The sequence below is a fragment of the Rhea americana genome, unplaced genomic scaffold (genome assembly GCF_003343005.1).
Source record: "Rhea americana isolate MKP2758 unplaced genomic scaffold, rheAme1 scaffold_21, whole genome shotgun sequence".
Classification (NCBI taxonomy): domain Eukaryota; kingdom Metazoa; phylum Chordata; class Aves; order Rheiformes; family Rheidae; genus Rhea; species Rhea americana.
In genome coordinates this window covers 3,090,725-3,114,159 of record NW_028186258.1, presented here as the reverse complement: position 1 = coordinate 3,114,159, position 23,435 = coordinate 3,090,725, and the positions used below count along the sequence as shown (strand labels likewise).

The 23,435-nt window shown below is 36.9% G+C and overlaps 1 protein-coding gene across 2 annotated transcripts in view; it reads left to right on the top strand.

The window, feature by feature from the left end:
- CA10 (carbonic anhydrase 10 (inactive)) overlaps nt 1-23,435 on the top strand; it is a 196,179-nt gene that overhangs the window by 158,910 nt on the left and 13,834 nt on the right. For both annotated transcript variants that reach the window (XM_085304622.1, XM_085304621.1), the window contains one exon: nt 22,476-22,571. In XM_085304622.1, coding sequence (XP_085160748.1) covers nt 22,476-22,571 — 96 coding nt within the window. The remainder of the gene's footprint in view (nt 1-22,475; nt 22,572-23,435) is intronic.

Sequence of the window (23,435 nt, the reverse complement as noted above, 5' to 3'; positions counted from 1 at the left end):
AGGCTTACACTTTGGCATTTTATCGTGTTACTGAGATATCTGTATAGTCAATGCGAGTGAGAATTTACAGTTCACTGTCACATCAAATAAATGAAGATCCCTCTCAGAAATRCTTATATATGCCCTCATACTCATTTTTTAGACTTGGTAAAATTGCCCAGAACAAACTTTATCCAGTCTTTTTGGAATAATTGAATAGGTTGACACTTCAGATTAGCAAGAATACTGAGATCACCAGATTTCTGCAGATTATTAACTGATTTATAGAAAATATGTGACTATGTATTGCTAGATACGTAGCTATTTGWAAATTCTGTATTTTTAAGGAGTTATTCCTAAAACAATGATTGAACGTCTGTTGAAGTTAGGGAACTAGCTGCTACATGGTACTGAAGTTCTCTTCATTATTTCCACCAATGAGCAGTAGGACTTCTACTTTAAAGTCAGTTATGGCAAGATCTAGAAATGTTCCCTTCAACGTTTGCTTATCTGTCACTTAACTCTGAAAGCAGCCAAATTCCCTAGATCTCTCAGTGTTTTCCTGAAGCACATTATTGCGCTTGGATTCTATACTGGATATTCTAAACACYTGATACCAGGAGCTCCATTTCTTGGGCTGGGTATTTTTACTTCCGTAAATTGCTTTTTAGAGATCTTGTGATACAAGCTCCAATGATACTGCTATGTATTGAAACTTAAAAAAAAGTACATAGAGATTTTTAGAGTGGTATTTCTTCTTCTTTTTCATTACCTACATGGGTATTTCTTGCCATAAAACTTTTCTTCCCCGTAAAACTACTTTTCTGAATCTTATAGACTATCCATCCATTAGCAGAATCAGAAGAACTGGCCAAATAAATTGGAAAGCTCTATGATACGGTCAGCACTGTAGTAATGCAGCATGTGACATGGCAAAATATCTGCTGCATGGAAAAATAAATGTTCAATTTCTTAGACACTGAGTGAAAAAGATCCCTTTAGTAATAAATATATTTTTGCACATGTTTACTTTTCAGTTASCAACTGTTCTCTTTTGGGGGGGAGGGAGAAGTGGAAGGGAGTGTCAAAGTACTGCRAGCACAGTCTGTCACAGACTATAATCTAAATCCCTTTGGTGCCTCAATTTTAAAATGCAGCATTATAAAGCAATAAGGTGGAGTTTTTCTGCTTAGAGTAGCAGCTGTAGGATTTGCTCTTTTAAACCACTGGGACATTAAAACATTCAGCACTCTAAACCTCCAGTGTCACTTATGAAGTATTCATTTTGCCTCATTCCAAATTATTTTAATTTGCTCAGGGTGACTTTACTTGCTATGGGATGATTCTTTTTTAATTAAAGAGCAATTTACCTCTACAGCCAAAAAAWCTCTGATCATTTTGCAGTGGGTTTTATGTTTCTTGGTAATGATTTTTTCCAATGTATTTCTTGTAAATTTTAACTTTTTCCCCAAATATAAAGTAGCATGCCAAAGAAAGAAGGAATCTCAGTAACTTATCACACAAAAGTTCTTGCAGCTACTATGGACAGCCGAAAAAGAAAATAAAAAGCAAGTGTATGTGTCTTTTTATCATCTTTGCTATTTACCAAAATAAAAAAAAAACAGTGAGCAACTACCATAATCATTTTCCTGGACAAAACTGTCACGAAGGCAATGGAATTTTGTTTGAGGTAAAACTTCATATTTGTTATTTGTACATTAACCATYGACCTCATACTGCACAAAAAAACATGTAAAACTGTTGCTTTTAACTGACATTGCCTGTGGGCTGCAGGACGAATGCTGGCAAGCAGATCATTAACAGGAGAACCCAGACTTAAATACTAGATGACATCCAACACCTTCAAGAATACCGATCCATCGGGCCCAAGCCCCGTGAGGTTCCCCAGGCCCTTGCAGTTAGGTGCCAGGCAGTCACTCAGCCCTCTCTGTCTTGATAGAGCTGAGCTGTTCAATGCTTACTTAAGTGCAGTAAAAACTTAACCCAGCGATTTCTAAGGGCCAGAACGAGCAGGAATTGCCCCTACAGCCTGGAGACTGGACTTTGGAGGCTGTCTTCTTCAACAAATTTTTACAATACTTTGTACAAAATGGAACAGCTTCAGGTGGCAAATGTGACTCAGCTCCCACCCAGCCTGGCCTCGGGCGTTAGCCCCCGTCATGCGAGGCGGGAATTCCTCCTGGCTCATACCCGTGTCCAAACTGGGTGAAGGAGGTGGCTGGGACGGGGTGGCAAATCTGCCACATCCCACGGGAATGTTCTGGCCATGAGCACTTGGGATCTGTGGGGTGGCGAGACAGAACACCCTAGGACTGACTTAGSACCAGTAACTGTTTCTCGGGAGGAACAGCAGCCCAGAAGTCTTTTTCCTCATCAATTATAATTGTTATTTTCTAACGCACAGTAGCAGCTGTGAACCTTCACCATTAACTCTCTAACCTTCAGCTTATTTCTGTAGCTTTAGCTACTCCTTGGTTAGGTCTTTGTTCCTCACCTTATGTTTAATAGTTCCTTATAAGGCATTTTATTATCTTAGTAAAAAAAAAGCCAACTAAATCATGTCAATTCTAACTGCCTTTTATCCAATTTTTAGGGAACTCTGTGAGGTTGCAGAGTTACAGTTTTCATTCAGCGTATTAGCTTGACCTTCCACCATCACTGTACACCTTTCCTTAATTAAAAGCACATAGACATACACTGCATCCCAGAAAGTCAAAATACTTCAGCTTTGAGGTATTTCATTTTAACAATCGACTTTATAGATACTTTCAATAAAAACTGAGAAGGAAATACCTTTAAATGTTGTTTTCTCTGGGCAAAATTGTGACAGCAGAGATAGAATAATGGATTAGGATATTTTACAAACAATAAAGAGAAGCAAACATGAGTTCACAGTAGGCAGGCATTAGAGTGATAACACTGCATGAAAATATAATTGCCTAGGTTAAACCATCTTTMTTGACAGTCCATTTTCTTTCCATTTATCCTTTAGTATCTCACCTTTACCTGTCTGCATTCTTATCTCTGTATAAACTGCTGGACATTAATGCAAACATGTGCCAAGATTTGTGGGATCAAAACTCAGCACAAATAAATGGAATGAGAAAGTTACTAAAACTCAGTGGAAATGAATGGAATGAGAAAGCTGCTTTTGAGTACTTCTAATCTAATTGCCATGAAAACATTTTCTAACCCAATATTTGCCACAGGCACATTAAGGAGTCATCGTATACCTGTTACTACTTTGCAAATTCTATCAAATCAAATAGAATTCTGGATTTTAGCAAGAAAGGGCAAGTCCATCTCTTTCCACCATATCTATTTTTATTTACCCTTTCTTATCAAAATATGAACATGCCACTGCCATCTAGTGCCAGGAAACTCTGCTAAYAACAGAATCAGTCAGTACCACAGTCTTAATCTGATTAACCTTCAGTATAGGGCTAGTCAGAAACAGCTGTAATATTCTCTCAAGTGAATAATTCCTATTAAAAAATCTAATATTTTTTATTGTTCAAGTCATACTCAATGTGAACAATATACACTGGGCATGTTTTGCTATGCTAATTTTCCTCTTTTCACCTTTAGCAATTTCTTACCCAGTTTCTTAGGTCCTCTGACAATCTAAGCACAAAGTGATTAGGAATTGATTAGTCCTATACAATATTTCCAGCCCAGCCAGGTACTTTGAAATGTTTAAGTGTTCTTTTTGGAGAGAACAAAAAGGCTTATGGTAATATGTATAAATGATGATTGGCACACTTCTCTGACATAAGGAATTCTGATTTAGAAAAGAATAAAAGGGTTCTTAGTACCAAGTATACTTCAACTGCCAAGTCATTTGAGAGAAGACAAGATAGTGTTCAATCTTGCTCTTTTCATATTAAAAAAGTAGAGAAGAATCAACAAAATACTATATAAATATTTTACCAATAAAAGCATAATTAAAATACATAAAGTATTTGCAGAACAATCCACTGCAGCTGAAACTTAAAACTCTRTACCACACTCTCCTTTAGCAGGACATGCCCATGGTTCAAAAAGAAAAAAATGATCAGAGAGACAGTCAGAGCTCTAGCCCCAATTCCTAGTATTGTACTTTGTAACTTTGGGATTTGTGGACTGAGTCTAGAGTACTGTGGCACTGAACTGTAAAGTCMGTTTTATATGAAATGCGTATTAGTRCAGCAAAATTGCTCCGGTTAAACTAGATATTGGCACATTTGCAGCATATGTCTACCTCAGAGCAGTGGCTGCATGACATGCTTCCAGCAAGGTGAACCAACAAACTACTGCAAGGTAAGCCAGGGTGATGAAGGTATTGGGTGTCAGGAGCCGAGACACCCAACTCACCAGAAAGGCTGGCAGGAAATCATGGAGATTGCTGATAGCCTCTGTTTGTGTTTCAGAAAAAGTTCTCTGAAACCAAGTTCCCTTCATGAGGCACTTTGGTTCTGAGATGTAAGCATTTTCCAGCAAAATCCTGTCTCAGCAAAAAAATCCCAACTATTTCTGCTTATGATTACTGCAAGGCCTTATTCTGTCTGAAGCCTAAAGGTGTGTTCAGTTAAGAGGATTTTCACTATTTGATTTGTAGCTTAGAGCCTCTGTATGTAYGGTTCCTGAGTCACAAAAGGCACAATAGAGGAGCTGTGCTCCCTATCAACTGGTAGAGCTATTCTCTGGGGCAATTAATTAGAAAAAAATCACCCTTATTCTCCCAGATCCTAATGAATAGCTCTCTGTTTCATTCTGATAGGATTTACTTTTAGAAATCCAGGAAAAAGATGAAATGAAAAATGGTAGCATAAAAAAAATCAGTATCTGAAGTTCCAAAAGCCTTTTTCCTATGGCTTATTTAAAAATATATATATAGTTATTTGAAAATTCAGTGTTGGACATGAATACTTTAGAGAAAATTTGAAATCWTTTGATGGAATTCTAAGCTTTCAGGCAGCTAGTGTGGGGTCTATTCCCACAAATACGTCTAAATTTAAAATGTTTTAGCCCCGTTGTGATCTTATAYGTGAACTTCACATTCCTTTCTTCTTCACTATCTCTATGAGACTGATTTCCTCAATAACAGTTTACAGTATTAGTTAATAACAGTATCAGAGAAGTTCTAGGTATTGTAAAAATTACTGACTTTTTTTCAGACTGAGAACACAACGCATGACTTGCTGCCTCTTCTTCCCCAGGCTTCTCTTAGCGCGTTAGCCAGCACTGCTTTGTGTGCACTTACAGTACTTTGGATCATGAATGCTGCTAAAAGAGTATTTTTTTAAAACCCATCACCCAAAACAATTTAAGTTTTCTAAAATCAAATGACAATACCAATTGAAGAGAAAAAGAAGTAAGTAGAAAAACCGTCTCATTCCTCATTTTTAGACAAATTCCTACGTCTAAAATGAAACAGACTTCCTTGTTAGCACTGAAGAACAGAGCAGTTTTGTGATACTATCCGTCTTTCAAACGATCTTGTAAATTCATCAATATTTTGTTTGTGACCATCAAACAATCTTTGGGTAGCTTGATGTGGATTGATTTTGCTGGTTTATTGCTAGATGATATTTCTTATTTTGTGGTCTAAAAGTGGCAGCTTATAATTCAAAGTGAATCCCCATGATTAAATTTTAAAAACTGTATTGTTTAAAATAAAAAATAAAARTTATGGAAAGTCAGTTGCCCAGTAACCAGCAGAACTACTGAGTTGTATCATCTTTTATCAGCTGAAAATCTGTCCTTTAATGTTTGTGAAGAGTAAAATAAAAGTGCAATACAGAGCTGGAAGGGACCATCTGTCTCCTTTTAATTTACTGTTTTGTTTGGAGCTGAGCCTGAACTAAAAACTAATTCAGATATGTCCAGTGTTTGGAAGCGATCACATCTTGGTCTCCATGGATATTCAAAACTGCTGATAACTGCTCACAACAGAAACTAATGATAGCCCTTGTAATGCTTTTTGTCAAATGCTTTATGGTCATAAACATGTTCCCCATTAACTATCAATTACCTTGCAATGTAATTATTTTGCCCRTTTTACAAATGGGTAGACTGATACAGAGAGGCTGAGTCAACTGCAGTCATGACAACAGATTAGAACACAAGATCTCTTAAGTCTGGGAAATTCTGCCCACTTGATTTCTCCAAATTCATTCACAGGGCTAGATGAATATCTATAACCCAATACTCACTGTGCTGTGCTGACTACCAATGTCTAACTATATTAAAGGACAATTATATGAATTTCCCATAGCATGTGGACAATATTCTACTTTCCCTAAAACTTTTGTCACCTATATCTGAACTTGTCTCATACAAAGTTTTTTTTAAAGTTCARAACTTGTCTTGTAAAAATGGTAAAAGAGGCAGATAAAAATGCTACCATATAGTGGTATAGTCTTCAGTATAATAAATATGCCAAGCTAGGTAAATCTCAAAATACTTTCTTCTGAATAGCAGTAGGGTTGTAAGAGTTGACAATATTAAAGTCAATGAAGTAGTGAGGATAATTTACAAAGACGTATCTCAAAATTTCACAGAATACTGATATGCTAAATACTTTTAAAAATGTCTCTAAATATATATTAACTTKTGTTCAAAAGTATAGTCTCAGATTTACTGAGCCATTTAGTTATCTTGACTGTGTTCAAACCTTGATTGATCGATTGATTCTAATTAGTAAATCTATAAMCAAAGAACTGTTTTCTCAAATCATTTTTGATTTGCAAATAAATGCAAATAAAGCCATCTATCCTTAACATGAACACATTTCATTCGTATACATTATTTATACCATTCATCTCTCCGGAAACTGGAGCCATAGCAGTTTCTGTAAACAACCAGCACTATGATAACAACACCAAAATGACAATCGTCTTCCCTTGTAATTTTCATTTACATCAGAAATCTGATTTACAGCAATGGCACTGCGTGCATAAATTAAAAAATGCATGGCTGTGTGAACACCTCCAATGGCAGACAGTGAAACTATTGCCACTGATCTGAGAGAAAACATCACAGCCATCGTAATGTAGATTTCTGAGTAGGTGCCCTGCTGTGATGTATCAGATTTCMAGTTTTTGGGCCAAGTTTTCCAGAGTGCTATATCCTGAGGAGATAAAAATAGTAGCAATTGAGTGCTGAGTTGTTTCAAATGGATGATCCAACATTAAGGGTTGGTGAGGGAAAAATATTTTATTGTTTAAGAAGCTTTCTTAGGAGCTGTGATCCATGGAAAATTCTCCTCCTATTCTGAAGCAATTTGAGAAACCTCTTGCTGTAAATAGAATAAACTGTGGAATTGCTAAAGGCTCTTCTGCTTTCAGTGTTGCCAGTAGTTTGACCCTTTTCCCCATTTGTTTCTACCACTGGGTGAACCACGAGGAAACTAGTGTCTGAGGAGCTGACAGAACCTCAGCTGCTGCTTGCCYGTCTGTGACTTATTTGGCACATTACAGTCACTGGACTGTAAATGCCATGGCTGCATCATCATCATTCCTMCTTTTGTTTGCTTTGAAGTTTTGCCTGTAGTGAGATTAGAGCTTGGTTTTGCAGCATAAATGCAACTATATGGTCAAAGGTACTTCTAAACAGAGTTCCTGGAAAGTGCAAACATRTATTGCAGAAGTCATTGGCAACAGAGCAATTCAAAAAACATCACTCATATAAAATTCAGTCTTATCTACTATGCAAGTGACCTGTGATTGAACCTCAGTGAAAGGGACCACAGTATTTTATATGAGTCTTTTTAAGTAGTAGGCATTRCAGTGCAAGATAGCATCAAAGTAGATCTATTTTTATCCATTATGAAATTGTTTATTCACCAGACTTTCACTCGGCTGAGGATAGCATAAGTATGATGAGGGAATAAAATTGCACAGAGCTGTGACCAAGCTACTGCTGACCTCTTAGGCCTCATAATAACTTGCCACTGTTCCACCCACGAAACGCCGTGAACGATGTCAGGAGTTATGTTTGTTGGCTGATGCCAGGCTCCATCTCCAAGATGCTACTGGGTACTGAATACCTCACTTGTAAAGTGCAGCAGGAGCACGAAAGATGTTAAAAAACTAGGTTTTGTTCCACTGTTCCTTGCTAAAACCCTACAGGTTTTAGCTAAGATAATAAGAACATCAAATCATTTATCAATGTTATTAAACAAAATGTTCACAATGTTCTTTTCAGAGTATGAGTAGCTTGTGTCCATTCTCCCAGCTATACAGCTATGGCAGCTCCTGTGTCACTATTTGTCTTTTTCTAAATACAAACAGCATATGTACTTTGTGGCGCTTTAGGTAACACCCAATAAACCTTGTTAAAAGATTACACAATGTCAGTTACRTGTTCCACAGTTAGAAAATGGGAACATAAAATTTGCTTGCCCATCCAGTCTTTCACCTCTCTCTCACTTTCTCATCTGATCCTTCTTTTTCCTTTATTCTGCCAAGAAGAGAGATCAAACAGAAGGAAGCAAATAAATCAAGAAAATTCCGTAGTTATTTTTGCAATCACAGCATCAATTTTGCTGAATTGCAACATCAACCTACACCTTTAGGTTGTACATTAATGTTGCCCTGCTAATATAATAAAAATCTGGAGAACAGTATTTTTAAAACACAGTTAAGTTAATGTTACACTTGAGATCTGCATTTCTGACCTTCAGTGACTCTAATTATGCAGTATCAAAGCTAGAAAATAAAATGCAAAGACACAGTTTGGCAATACAGAGAGGAGGTGCAATGCCATAATCCTGCCTAAGCATCTGAACTTGCTTTTCTGCTCTGTCAGAAATATTTGCAAGAGTAGCCTGTGCCATCATCAGACTGACGTAGACGGCGGGGCAACAACTCTGGCCCTATCCACTGTAATGGCCCTCTTGAAAAAGCAGCACTTTGTTTGTAAACATATTCACCAACCTCTTGACATCAAAGCAAAAGGAAGCTAGGGGCTATTTAAGAACCATTTGGCTTCTCCAGGAAGAGCATAATGAGGAATGGAAAGCTGCATGGCTGTGTTAACATTAGGAAAATTAGATTTTAAGTGACAGAAAAGGCCAGGGGAGAGATTTGGTATACATAAAAGCAGGGGAATATATGGGTCTGAATATGGGCAAGGAATAGCTCACAGATCTAGGTGGCACCAGCTGCTTTATAGGAAAGTCTGCAAAAGAGCATGGGTCAAAAGGAATCGGGTCCTTGATGAGCATATTCATCCACTAGGATGTTTTTGATTTCATCTTTTCATCTAGTGGGAATAATCAAAGTTGACAGGGGCTATTAGGACAAAACTTAAGTCTAGTAAATGAATGGGGACATTCTCAGTTTTGCACAGAAACATAAAGACTTTATAAAACGGCTGATTTTAGTTGAAATTACAGTGGGGAAAGTAGACAAACTGAATTTTTGACTGACATACAAGAGCCAACAGCAACTTCATACAATGAGCACGAGATACGTAATGCCCTGAAGTACTAACAAATGCATTTTTACATCTCAACCYGAGAGTTCTATGGATTCTGTCTGTGAATGTCCTAAAAACCTCAACCCTGATGTTCAAGTTCACAATTACTTTGAGCAAATCTATTTCCCTGGTGAGTTGCCCTCTTTTCTTCTGAGGCGAAATTCTTCTACTTGACTCTCACTTCTGCACAAAATGATTTATTAGAGAGATTGCTTTTTTTTTTTTCCTTCTGGAAAGTGTCAGTTTCTGAACTAGATCAAATAGCCTCCTGTTCTTCAGTATTGACTAATTTTAATTATTAAAACCCTTCATGCTGTTTGCCAAGAAACCAGCAATTTTAAACAGAATTCAGGAACTTCTTTTCTTGAGATCAGGGTACACTGGAGACAGAATTCTGACTTTAAGCTGGGCTCACAGTTCACTGCCACAGAACGGCAGTTCTTCTGTTTATGCATCTCTCCTTTTAAACTTGCTATGGAGRGCTTTGTGAAAGCTGAAGTAACACATAATTTTTATACAATAAAACTTAATCATATATATTTAAATGAAATAGAAAGCCAAAGACATACTTTGCATGAATACTACACTTACTAAAATCAGAAATCAATCTTTTGTCAGGTATCATTTTAGCGATATGCAGTTCCCATTGCCATAATTTTACATGGGATCCTTTCCCCGCAACAGTATAGCAAATTGATATTGTTAAAGTATCAATGCAGAAATATTATARTTCATCTCATTCAAATTCTCAGGTTTTTGCATCATTGACAAATAATTAGATGCTTTATCAAGATAATGGGAAAATTAAACTGTTGCTCCATAACTCAAAATCTAAAGACAGCAGTATCTGCATTTAAAGAATAATGCAATTGTTCATACAGTTATTAAAAAGCAGCGTATCTTAACACAGTAACAAATTGTTTACTACAATACAATGGAATCAAATACATGCTTAATGGTGTGAGCCTGACAAAGTAAGTAATATACTTAGGTGGCTACGGCAGTTGAAGAGTTCTTAACATTACAGTTCAAAGAGCTGGACTTTTATCAGCTTCAATTTTCAGCTCCATTTCATTTGTGCACTAAGAGAAAGGCTCTCTGCTGCTGTACGAGAGCCATGCTACACACTAATGTGCATAACAAAGAAATTAAAGAAATTAAAGAAAGGAAGAGGTGACAGGCAGTGTTATGACTAACTCAAGAAACTAAAGCTGATCAAGTAATTAAACAATTATTTGTGAATAATAATGTCCTGGGGGGAAAACATGACAAAATTCACAAGAGATATTGCTTGCATTGAATTATCTTTTCTTGCACATCTAAAAAAGAACARTATCATCCCAGTCACAGTACCCCAACATTTGCAAATATTTGTGCAACTATGCTTTTATGGAATTGGCATGAATTCAAAGCTAACTGCAGTACTTAGCGTCAGCATTATGAGTAGACTGTGAACACACTGCTTCCTAATTATGCAGGGGAAGTAGGACCCATGATCACTCTTTAGAAGGATCATCCTCCCTGCTGTGCTTTGGCAGGTGGAGGTGGCTGCTTTGGGAAATGGGGGAGGGACAGGCACCAGTACTGCTCTTTGCCTCTCCTCCTTACTAATGATGGGCAATGTCYCTAATGGAAATGGTGCTCTGACTAGGCAACTGGAATGCCCGTCTTTGCATTGCTGCAGCTCACAGTCCTTCACATTCAGACATTATGTCCCTACGGAAGTGATACCATAGATAACCATTCATGAGATTCAAAGCTGGTGTTTCAGGGCCCCATAGCTCCTTCCTCTGTCTTCTGCTGATACAGGTGTTCTGCCAGGAGAAAACAGTTTACTATGCAGACAGATTTCACCTTTTCTAATTGCAGAAAGTTCAGCAGACTAGAGGCTTCTTCAGCAGTTCTACATTTTGTAGCACAGCACGTTCCCTATTGTTCTTTCATTAARAGAAAATAACTATCTAGCCTTTCAGGCGTTTCCATGCCAGTATTTTCATGATTTCAGCTATATGAATTATCCTGCAAATTAATCCAGACTGTGTTTTCTAAGAGGAAACAAGCTTTGACTTCTGTTGCCTCTCTCTAATGTGGAAAGCCTGCTGATAAAAATTGCAAGTGCGACTTCACTGCTTCACTACTTTATTTTACCACCCTCATAACCATGAGGCACACACTGAGTACTAAAGCTACTCAGTACTCATCTATATGTTAAAGAAAAGCAAGTTCTGTGCTGCAGGTCGGTCTGCAGAGCTGTTTCTGCACTCACCTTTGTAGTCAAGAGTTGAATTACTGGTTATAAGATTCCAGATAAATAACGCAATCGAGAAATTATACCATGAGAACTGACGCATGGGATCCCCACGCCAGTCTTTGCTCAGGTACCTCCATTCCATAAACCTCAAAACCCATTAAGACGATCTCCTTTTAAAGTTAGAGGGTGCAGCTATGGTTTGTTATCTGCATGTTCATTCAGCCCTTGGACTTACTCCCAGCTGAACCTATTTACTCTTTTTTGATGTGACTATCTGTGTAACCAGTTTTTATTCTTTGCCCTTCTGTCTGGTTAGTCTTCACATCTCGTTATCATTCCGTAAACAACCCACAAATGGAAACATGGCAAGTAGCATATTGCTGCCACAGATGCAATCAGTTTTGTTATCTTTCACTGACCTTCACTTTCTAAATATAAAAACTTGTGAATAAAAGTAATTTTAGGGCACATTCACAAAGGCTAGCTCTCAGTCTTATTACCTAGTGTTTTTATGCTATTTTCAGATGGTTTCTTTTTTTTTTTTTTATGCATTTATGTTATATACTCAAGACAAACTGTGAAGCAGAAGTCATTGGTGTTTAACTGGTCTGAGAAACCATTACCAATGAGTAATGCTGAAGTACCGAATTAGCAGTTTCCGAGACAAATGGGAGAGAAGGGGTTCTCCTGCAGTCTGTACAGAGCTGAGACACATTTTTTTGYTGTGGATGTAGAGAGGAAAAGTAAAGAGAAAAAGAGGGATGACATAAAACAGCAATAACTTTAACATAAAAACACTTTTAGATCCTTGAAATTCAACCAACTGCAATATAATTAAGGCTACTGGAAAAGCTTCTGTGCTAATCTTCTTCCTCTGTTTGTTTATAAGTGGGACTAATCTGCAGTTATGTGACTGTACTGAACCGCTCTTACCATGTGGTAATTTTTAGTGCCCTTTACAAGGTACCCAGAAGAATGTGTTCTTACAATAAACAAATGCTGCTGTGTGTAACTTCATGCCCTTTTAATTTATGCTGCACTGCATTTGTTGAGTAGCGTGTGCCAATATCTATCCATCTTTAACCAAATCTGCAGATAGAGCTAAAAGGCTTACTTTAAGGAAGATAACTTGCTTAGAATATAACTTCTAAGTGCCAATTATCTTTCCTAGTGAATATAATGGTACTCAATTCATTTAGCAACAAGATACTATATTATAGTTGTCTGCCTTAAGCCGTATTATCTCATATTCTTAGATAATTCGTGTTTTCCTATTTTGGATTGTGCTCATTTTTTCTCAACTTTAAGCTTACCTTTTATACTACAAATGTAGAACTGTCTCGTATGCAATTTACACAAACAACAAAAGGCAATTGTACTTTCCTCAGATTTAAAAGAAGCTTCCAAGATATTTTTAAAGAATATCTTTCTGCCTGCAGGACAATTCAGTGCCATCTCTCCTCTCAATCTTTGACTCTGCACCTTTAAACAGGAAACCCTGGTGTGAAATTTCTTCAAATGATTTCCAAAAATTTGACTCTATAATATCTCATCTATCACAAAATTAATATCCTAAAGAAACTTAAATAAAGCATTCATTCCAGAAATGCTTTTGGCTATTTTGAATCAAGCTGACCTTCCTCTAACTTTTCTGTATTCAAGCCCTCAACTTACATTCAAAGATTTAATGCTAAGATCACTGACAATTATATCCATATCAAATTCTTCTTCTATCAGGCTTCCCTTTTATCAATGTTCAAGGTGACGAGAATCTCTTAAGGGAGATGTGTTACAAATTGTCATGGATCAATAAGACAAATTGAACTTCATAATATTACATTCATTATCTACACGCTTTCTCTGACCCTATTAGTGTAAAATCTGATCATCTCACAACGTTGCTACTGGAGAAATGCGGCTATTCCCATTTTGGAGATGGCAAGCTGGGCAGGAAAGGTATGAAGAACTTGCCTAACGCCAGAGAAAGAACTGAACCTAGATTTCAGAAGTTATAGGTTAACAACCCAGTCTCTAAAGAATAAGTAGATTCTTGAGAGGAAAATATGTGTCAAGAAGTCATTCAGAAAGATCCCATGAGGGCCTGTGTGTGTTTTTACTGTCTGTGTCAGGCAGAGATCAGGCAGATTCAGGTAGGCAGCCAGGACACGCTGCACAAACAGGCTGGATGAGGAGTAGCACAAACCCTAGACAGACAACACTGATAATGTGTTAAAGAAGCATCTTCCATGTCATTCCACACTTTCCTCCTACATACACTTCATTGCCATTTTAAGTATATAAAATCTTAGGCTTTATTTTTGCCACTAGAAAATGGCATTCTTAGTTTAATAATATACCTCTAACTTCAAGAGCAGCAGACAAAGCTGCTGAGCATATTGCCTTGTTTCTGCTTTTCTTTTCTTTGGTTATTAGTCAACATTGGATATACTAAGCTTGACCATCTTTTCCGCACTGCATTGTAGGCTGAGGACGAAAAGGTTAAGACCCAGATCAACAACCAGCTAGTTTTCACTAGCTCAAGTTCCATTAACAGTTTTTTTTTTTTTTTTGCTCATTCTTTTATTTGCAGTTTTGTAATATTTCTCTGTTTGTTCCTGCCCATCATGCTCACCCTTTGAAAGGAATGTAGCTACTGATGGTATTTTGGCAAGGTAGACTGGCACATATTGATAGAGGGGTTTGAAGTACTGAAGTACAGTTCTGTGACCTTGCACAAGTGTCCTTCTGACACAATGTCTCAGGATAACACTACAAACAACAAAAATACAGTAGATCACCACTTCACCAAATTTTGACTTGCAGGAACCATTGTATGTTGCTTTCTGGACTGCTTGTTACAGAAATACAGAATTCTCCCAGAAATTCAGAACACCATTATGTAACTGAATCTCCCAAACTGAACATTTATACTGAATTCATCATCTTAGTGCCTGAGCATCTGTACTTAAAATGAGAGAACAATTTACGTGTAGTGTTTAGTCAGAAAATCCTTCATAAATCCAGGAATGATGATAGGCTCATCTAAGAGCCTTTTTCCCCACATTACCCCCATTCTCTCCTAACATGCAACTTTTGTAGATGATGGATTGGGTCAGTGCCAAATTACAGCTTGTACAGAAACTCTGCATTAGCTGAGACATAATCAACATTAAACATCCGAGGCTGAGGAAAACTTCATTTTGATCCTCGCATAAAGTGAATTACAGAACAGTGTCATTTACTTATGTTTACCCAGCCTCTCACTCATCTGCTAACAGTGAATGACAAGAGTAGTTGACTGGCAGGCTAGTCCAAAATACTCATTTTTAGAACAAATGTCGCTTGAAGTTTTCAGTAATGACTACCCTATCAAAAATTCTCCTGAAGTCACACAGCAACTGGCATCACAGATACTGCTATATACCTCTGTGGCTTGACTAGGATTTTTCCTTCATCACACTTCCAGCTATCTGAAGGAGAGCGCAAATGACTATGACACTTGCAACGATTCTGGCAGTGTTTGGATGGTAGTAATCCATCAGCTTTTACATTTATTTCTTCAGACCATCATTTAGTTAATTTTTTGGTGTTGGATCATAGGTGAAAAGTCTGTATCAAAGGTATCCTAGTAGCAAACTGAGGCACTCGCAGCTAATCTGACCTCTCAAGCTAGTGGAATTTTACTTTCTGTTATAGTCCACTGGATGCTTAATAAAACAGCAAGTTTCAAATATTGTCTGAAATAGCTTTTTTCCTGCTTAAAAATGAGTTAAAGTAAGACTTAAAAAAGAAGTAAGAATATATCAAAATCTTACACGGAAATACTTTCGAAGCTCCTACACCTCATTCATGGTCATTCTTTTTATTCTCTAGAACAGTGTTTGAGTATAAGCAAGCTACTGAACAGAAAGGTAGAAGGACCAAGTATATATTGCTCTTTTAGTAACCTTATCAATTTAAAATGCCAAGTCAGCAACTAAATGGCTGTCCTATTTAATATTTGATTGTCATCGATCTCTTCTTGAAATGCTATATAACACCTAGCTCCAGTATTTTAGAAAAGATGCCCCAGAAAGCTTAAGTCTGTGACTCACCTTTCATCTGTATGTCTGCAACTAGAGCTAATTATCTCAAACCTAAAGCAGCAGATGTTACTTTTTTTAATGTCATAACACGTGCTGAAAATAACACACGGTGTTAACTGCTTGGAGGRGAATCCTGGATAAAGCTCACTAGCTACCATTTGTTAAATAAAGTATCAGAAGTTAGCTCCTGTTACCAACTGGTCATAATGAAGTGTCAGAAACCATCTGCAGCTTAAGTGCTAATTCCTAGTGCATAATTATTTGCAGTAAAATAGATTTCACAGCTAGGTACAGTTAACTCTTGACTGCATTTCTGCTTTACTGCATAATGCATTACTGCAGTAAAGCTGCAGAAGGCAGCTTTTATACAGCTGCCTTCTCAAAAGCAGCAGAAAACAGAGTTCCTTTCTTTTTTTCTTATTCTTTTAAACAAAAAGATGTATAATATTTTTTATTTTCTATGATGAAACTGCTGGCCAATGTGGATGATAAATAAGCCTTTCTACTAAACCAGTATTTTATAAGCATTTCTTTTAAATCAAGAAATAACTGTCAAAAGTAGTAAAAAAATTCCCCAAACATTTGTCAGTAACAGCCCGAAGAACTTGGTTTTTAATACAGTAAGAATGTTAAAGAAATTCAGAGATATAAAATTATTTTAAATAAATGTTTCTAGCATTTCTCTGTTGTATAAAACTAAATTAATGTTTTTAATTGACTTTAAACTTAAAACCTCAGTAGTCTGATAAAACGTTATGTAAATTGCTGGAAGTCTAGGTGGTCATGTAAAATTTATTTTACCAATTTACCAACAGTGGAAGAGTACCTCACTGCTGTAGGCTTATACATATAACACAATAGACAGGTAGATGTATGGGTTAATTAATAAGTTTGTGGGCAATATCATCTTGGGTGATACTAACACTTCTTGGCAGAGTATCTTCTACATGAGAAAAAGATGTTTTAGTTCTGCAAAGACAATTACCATGAATCATAATTTATATCTTCCTAACCTGCATTAACAGCATTCTTCTGAACCCAGTAACAGCTCAGTTCTCCGGTGCTGGTTTGGACAGGCACACTAAAAGCAAAAAAAGGGACTGAGAACTGGACCAAAGAGCTTAAGTTCTTGCCCCACTTGAATTGTAATGCACTGTACCTTGAGCAGGCCAGAAGTATCCATCAGAATGATATAATTAAAGACATTTAAATACAGTATATTCYACTTGTGTATGGATGAATGTGTGTGTGAACACAGAAGTCTTGATTATAAGAATTCAGGAACAGATAACATTAATATCCAGCTCAAAATCCTAAATAGCAATGAAAAAACTGTAATATCCTCCTTTTCTTTCTTAAATACTTATTATTATTGAGCAACATACTATAAGATTCTTTGCCACTTGCCAAAGATGGGAAATTCTCCACTGCATCACTGTGTATTTGTAGAGTGCCACTGGGTCTTGGTCTACCGAGATAAGATAAAGCAGGACTACTGGTTCTGCAAAGCCGGTTTTACGTTCTCACAGGTGGTGCTATGACTCTCCAAAAAGCCGGAAGTACCTCTAGCTTAATTAAGAAAAATCTAAAAAAAAAATCTCATCCACACAAAGGAGATATCCTGCAACCAGGAGACATTGTAGAAGTATCTTTTCTTCTACAAAGTGAGGACGCAAAATCTCATACCTGTTCAGATTCGCAAAACTAATGCCACAAATAACTCTTAGGTAATATGACATTACTGCTCTTCGCAATACTTTTAAAAGAGCTGTAACAGCATCTGTATTTTAATATAGGACTATCAAATGTTGTTATTAATGTGCTTTAACTCACTAGAATTATTTTGCTCACTGGACTCCTGCCAGACAGAAATCATATTTCCTTCAGTGTTCTTATTAAACTTCATGTAAACAAAAATGCATAATTTTTTCCTTAATGAGATCTTAGTTACCTTCTGCAAGGACTCTGAATCAAAACATTTAACTTGTCTTCTTGAACAATTTCATTTGCTTTCCCTCCCTGCTGTGCTGGAAATTTACTTGTATTTACTTTCAATCAGGTATCCCAATAGTTTATCAGGTAGCACAGCCTAATAAAAATATTACAGTTACAGATTAGCTGTTCCCTGCTGCCATTTCACTTCCTGGTTTAGGTCTCTCATCATTTACAAATCAAAATAGTTATCTACTCAATTTTTTAGAGAAGAAGGGTATTTCCACCACTCCCAACAGCAGTAAAAGTTCCTYGTAAAGTACTGCATTATTTTACATTCCATCAGTTCCATAGTTCTCCATATCTCAGTGCTGCATCTTGCAGTGATCTAGCACTGTTAAAAGGGTTATGCACAAACACTAGATTAGAGCTCTGCAATGCATTACGGTTTTTGTCTAACTTAAAGAATTGATAAAAGATGGCTGAAAAGAGTCTCTGGCATCTTTGACCCCCAGGAACACAGCAAATTACTGCCTTTTGCTTAGCCAGACAGATTTGGTCGATTGCCACACTCCTGCCACCAGCTCTGCCCAAAGGGATACATTTCACCTAGGTGAAGGATCAAGGAAAAGAACAAAAATCATTGTATTGGAGAACCAGTACTTGCCCTACAAACAGTATGAGTATGACGAGCACAAGGCTGATCTCCAGCAAAGTACAGGTTGAGAATAGGTTATTATCATTATAAACACAAATACGCACATATTGGGGAAATGAATCAGATGTGCTCCCCACAGCAGTCAGAGTGTGAGCAATCGTACCAGCCTATATTATTTTGCTCCACAGACACAGCCTCCTAGGCTGGGCAGCGTACGGCCAGTAGATTATCAGCTTTACTGTACTGCAGTCAGCTCATGCTCCTAATGCTGCCAACCACGTGTCTGAAAAGTGCTGCGTCTGCTCCTGGTCAATGCACATTCTTGAGTGATGGAACAAGGGCCCATTCTGGATTTTTATTGGCTAAAATGAGAGTAATTAATCTTAATTCTCTTTTTTTTTTCACTGTAAAATAGAACTTCTATTGCTCAAGGAAAACAAAGAGCTATCAGTTGCTTTGTGGCAAATTACCCTTAAAGGGGAATCTTCCAAAGAAAATCAAAAGTTTATAACAAGATTCTATATTGTTTTTGAGCCCTGAAACTCAAATCAGAACTAAGAGATTTTTTAGCATTGCAATTTTGCTCATTTTGCTGTTCTTAATATAATGTGATCATTTGAAAAAGTGAAATTTTCACATATAAGCAGGTTTAATTACTTTCATGGAAGACTCCAGTAATACTTAAAATGGATTATAAGATTACAAGTGTTTCAGAAGGCTTTAAAGAAATTATTCTCAAAAGAAGGTATTTAATAGAGAATTGTATTTTTAAACCTGCATAGAGTATTCTAAACCTGAGACATCTTTATTCATTTATACCTTTCTATATTAGTCTGTTCCATAAGAGAAATTTGGGAAATCATGTCTCCTTATATGGTCAATCTTGTTTTAGACAAAAAACAAACTAATAAATGTAACCATGATGTCATGGAAACAGCTCCAAAGTTATGGAGAGACGGGGGGGAGAGTGTAATTTTAGCAAAGAGAAACTTCATTCAGTACAGCGTGCTTTTAGAAACAGTAATGCATAGTGAGGCAAGAGGATCTTCTCAAACTATAGTGAAAGCAGATTTCTCAATCGTASCTTTCAGAACAATTCAGAACCAAACTGAGGTGTGAGGCAGGGAGGAGGGAGGCAGGCAAATCTGCAGGAGTGGGGCATTGGAAAGGAAAAGCACTTGAATGCACTGGTAAAGAATGGCAAGGGTCTCAGGCAAGGAGTCTCACTATCACGGCAGTATAATACGGGTTGGAGAGATCAGCAAAGATAGATCAGCAAAGGAAATAACTATTCCAATTTCTGATCAGTTCAAGGCAGTTAAGTCATTCTCACACAGAACTATCGATTGCTGCACTCTGGGTGTGAATTTTGTACAGACTGAATGAATAGTGTCTCTTTGTCACATCAAGAGAGGTCTCTGCCAGGGGCAGGACACTGCTCGAGGCAGAGCCCCACCATTCCCTTGCTTRTTGCCCTATAGCGTGCTACACGAAGCTAAAACTGCATAGGACACCAGGCCCCACGCAGTGGGGCTGGGGCAAATATCCAATTTGTGGTCATACATACTTTAGGAGTCTTATTTCTGTATGGCCCATCAGTAAAAATGAGAGTTTGACATTTTTGACATTGACTCAGGGCTTCTATGGGTTGTCCTCAACTTGCACTTATAAAATGAGGGAGAATTTGGCCCTTGCTTTCAGCTTACTCATTTTGACTACTCCTGCACTTGTGTGTTGGCTAAATTAATCTAGTTCATTGTTATTCTGTGACTTTGTACAGAAGGAATTCTAGTCTAAAGCAGATTTCAATACCTATTTTCTTGTCAATTTAGCTGCCAGACTGAATAGTTGTACATATAAAGAAGAATATATGTTACTGAGCTTAAAAATTTCAAGAGAGTGCAAAGTCCCAAGAAAGAGGGTGTTATCAAAGTTCAGTCAGATCACAAACTGATGACTCATGAGTCTACAACCTCCATGTGCTGTACAGTAAATGCTCTCATTAATTCTTTAGAAGACCTTTAGAAAACATAGTACATTCATCCTGCTTCCTAGCTGTCAGAACTTAGTAGATGACTTCACTGTCTACTTTGACATTTTTACTTTTTTTGTTCCAGCTGGGTTTGTCTGCTTGCTTTAAAAATGCCTATTCTGTGAACTGTAAAAAGGTCAACCAATAGTTCCCAATCCAGAGAGGAGAAAAGTAACTGAAATGGACACATTATAGCAGTAATTTTGACACTTGCATTATTTTTTTTCCCTGTGAACTGTTAGTTGTAAATAGCAAAGCTGTATCCCCAAAATCTTCTAATCCTACCAACGCAAATGTTCTCTCTCTTCAGAATTTCAACTGTTCCTTTTCATATCAATGTCCAAGCACTAAAATGACTGAGGGATTTGGGGAGTGTAGGGAAGGGCAAGGTTTGGGGGATTTTTTGGTTTTACATTTGGAAAGGCTGTCAGATCCGATTCTGATTAATATACCATCAMGTATCAAGTTGTGATAGACTGAGGTAACAACGGTGTAGGTTATGCATAATTTGGGGCACTGTCACTCCTAACATATTGATACACACTGAAGAATATACATATTTGGATGGCAAAGCAAGACTTCATCTTTGTCTGAACATGTACTGCAGATCATACAAGGAGGTAATTCTTGCATAGAAAATCTTGCAGTTTTCCCATTGATGGTAGTGGGACACCAAATATTGCATTCATCCAAAAGACAGCCACAAATGCAGTAAAATACGCTCTATTTCAGTGATTCTTTTTTCCTGACTACGGACATGAAAAGCCTAGTATGATGTAATTTCTGTGCTTGCAAGATTAGTCTTCAGCCATTTCTATGATTAAAATTACTATCAGAATAAGAAAATAAATTTCACATAGTATTGTGAGCAAAATAAAATACAGCCATGAAGGCTTTGTGGATTTTGAATAGGAGTTAGAAAAAAACCCACACATTTCAAAATTGATTTAGGTTCACCTATAAAAAGGAATTCAGCTAATATCAAGTGACATCAAAAATACAGATCAAATTAACACTGGTCTCATTAACACTCTATGAGTCCACTGATTTCAGTAGTTCACTTTAGATTTACGCTGATATGTGGAAGACACAGTGACCCATTTTTTTGACTGAAGTCCAAGAATACATCAAAATTCTCATGTTAAACTATACTGCATTTTTTCTGTTAAACTGATAATCAAGAATCCAGACATTAAGATGTAAATGTTCAGTATGATCCTTTTCCACCTACTGGTATAAGTTTCTAGCTAAATAAATTTATGTACAAAGCTTAAAATTTGAATTAGTAGGCCTAGTGTCCTCAAACTAAAAAAAGTACCTGTGAAAAAGGTTTCTCTGATGTCTCACAAGCTCATCGTATGAGGAGATTCATTCATCTAGTCCTTCGTGAGTTATCCTTGACAAGTTCCATTTTCTCTGGTTTTGCAGTAGTGATAGAGATTTAGCCCTAGATGTAATTTAACCTTTCTTTTTATATTACTACATGACACTCGCTACTTGTCATAATACATCACACTGATTAATGCACAAAAAATCTCAGTAAATTCACTCAGGAAAATACAGTTACTTGTATGCCATTAAAATGTTTTTTGATTTTTTTTTTGTTTTGTTTCTTTCTTTCTTCAATTGTTTGAGTTTAAATAATTAGGCTGCCTAATCTATAAGGTTCAGAAAATATGTTTCTTCCAGTATTTCAGCCCTTGACTCTTCTGTGTTTGGTTTGAGGCTGAAAAGTAGAGATTACTTGATGCCCATGACAAGTGCTGTTGCAAAAGGTAAATAATGTCAATTTCTGCAATGCAATTCATAACTTGATGTGGGTAAATTCATTTAGTGGCAGTTTAGAAGACAATACACAGATGCTGTGCCAGTTGGAGCCAGACGGTAGTTGAAATTATTAAAATCATGCATGCTGCAGAACTGAAAAATTGCATTGCTACATAATATCCTAAGCATGGTTGGGATCCTAATACAAACCAGTTGGTGTATAAAGTATTTGTAAACAGTGTATGGTACCATTTGCCATTTGTAATCCTTCCATTCCCTGCTTTCTAGGTTCAGCTAATCCACTATAACCATGAGCTCTACACAAATGTCACAGAAGCTGCAAAGAGTCCTAATGGCTTGGTGGTAGTTTCCATATTTATGAAAGTAAGTATTTAATGTTCATCAATATCTAATGTATATATGATGGACTTATTTTCCAATGAACTGGAATTCTATAACACTTCACTATGGTATTGCAGGGCCTAGAGGCTCTGACCTGGAATCTAGAGACTGTCCTGGGGACTGACACACAATCCCCATTCCAAAGCATTTACAGTGTAACGTAAGGAACATGAAAAAGGATATGGGAGGAAAATAAATAAATGAAAACACATCTTATAGCATAAACAGTATTCAACACTTTAACAGCTTTGACAGAAGTTGCTAATTTTGCAGAAGCAAAAGCTCCACAATTACACTGGGTAATCCTGTTTTTTCATCCTTTCTGAAAAATGCATTACCTCACAAAATTATGTTTATGTTACGCAACTATATATCTCTGTTTCATCACTTTAAAAAAGTGTGTATTTCTGAAGAAGCGCTTTATCCTGAAGTAAATAGCTTTCATCATCAACGCTTACACATTTAGTATCTTTTATTTCTCTTCGGTGCTCTTTAATCCTAGTTCCTAAGGTAAAGTTCCCGTCAAAACATTTACCTCAGAATTAAAATATGTATTTCATGGAGCATCTTAGAAGATTAGATATCAAAATCGCTTTTTGAACAGGTCTAATATTTCAGAAAGATATTTAGGTTACCTCTTTCATCCAGTATGTATTGTATTATGACCAACAACCTAGCGTGAATTCATGCAAAAGGATAGAAGGATAATACATTCTTTCTATATACTTCCTGAGTTGCACACCTAACATAATCCAGAATCACGGAATAGTTGAGGGCGGAAGGGACCGGGTGGAAGGGACCTCCAGAGATCCCCTGGTCCAACCCCCCTGCTCAAGCAGGGTCACC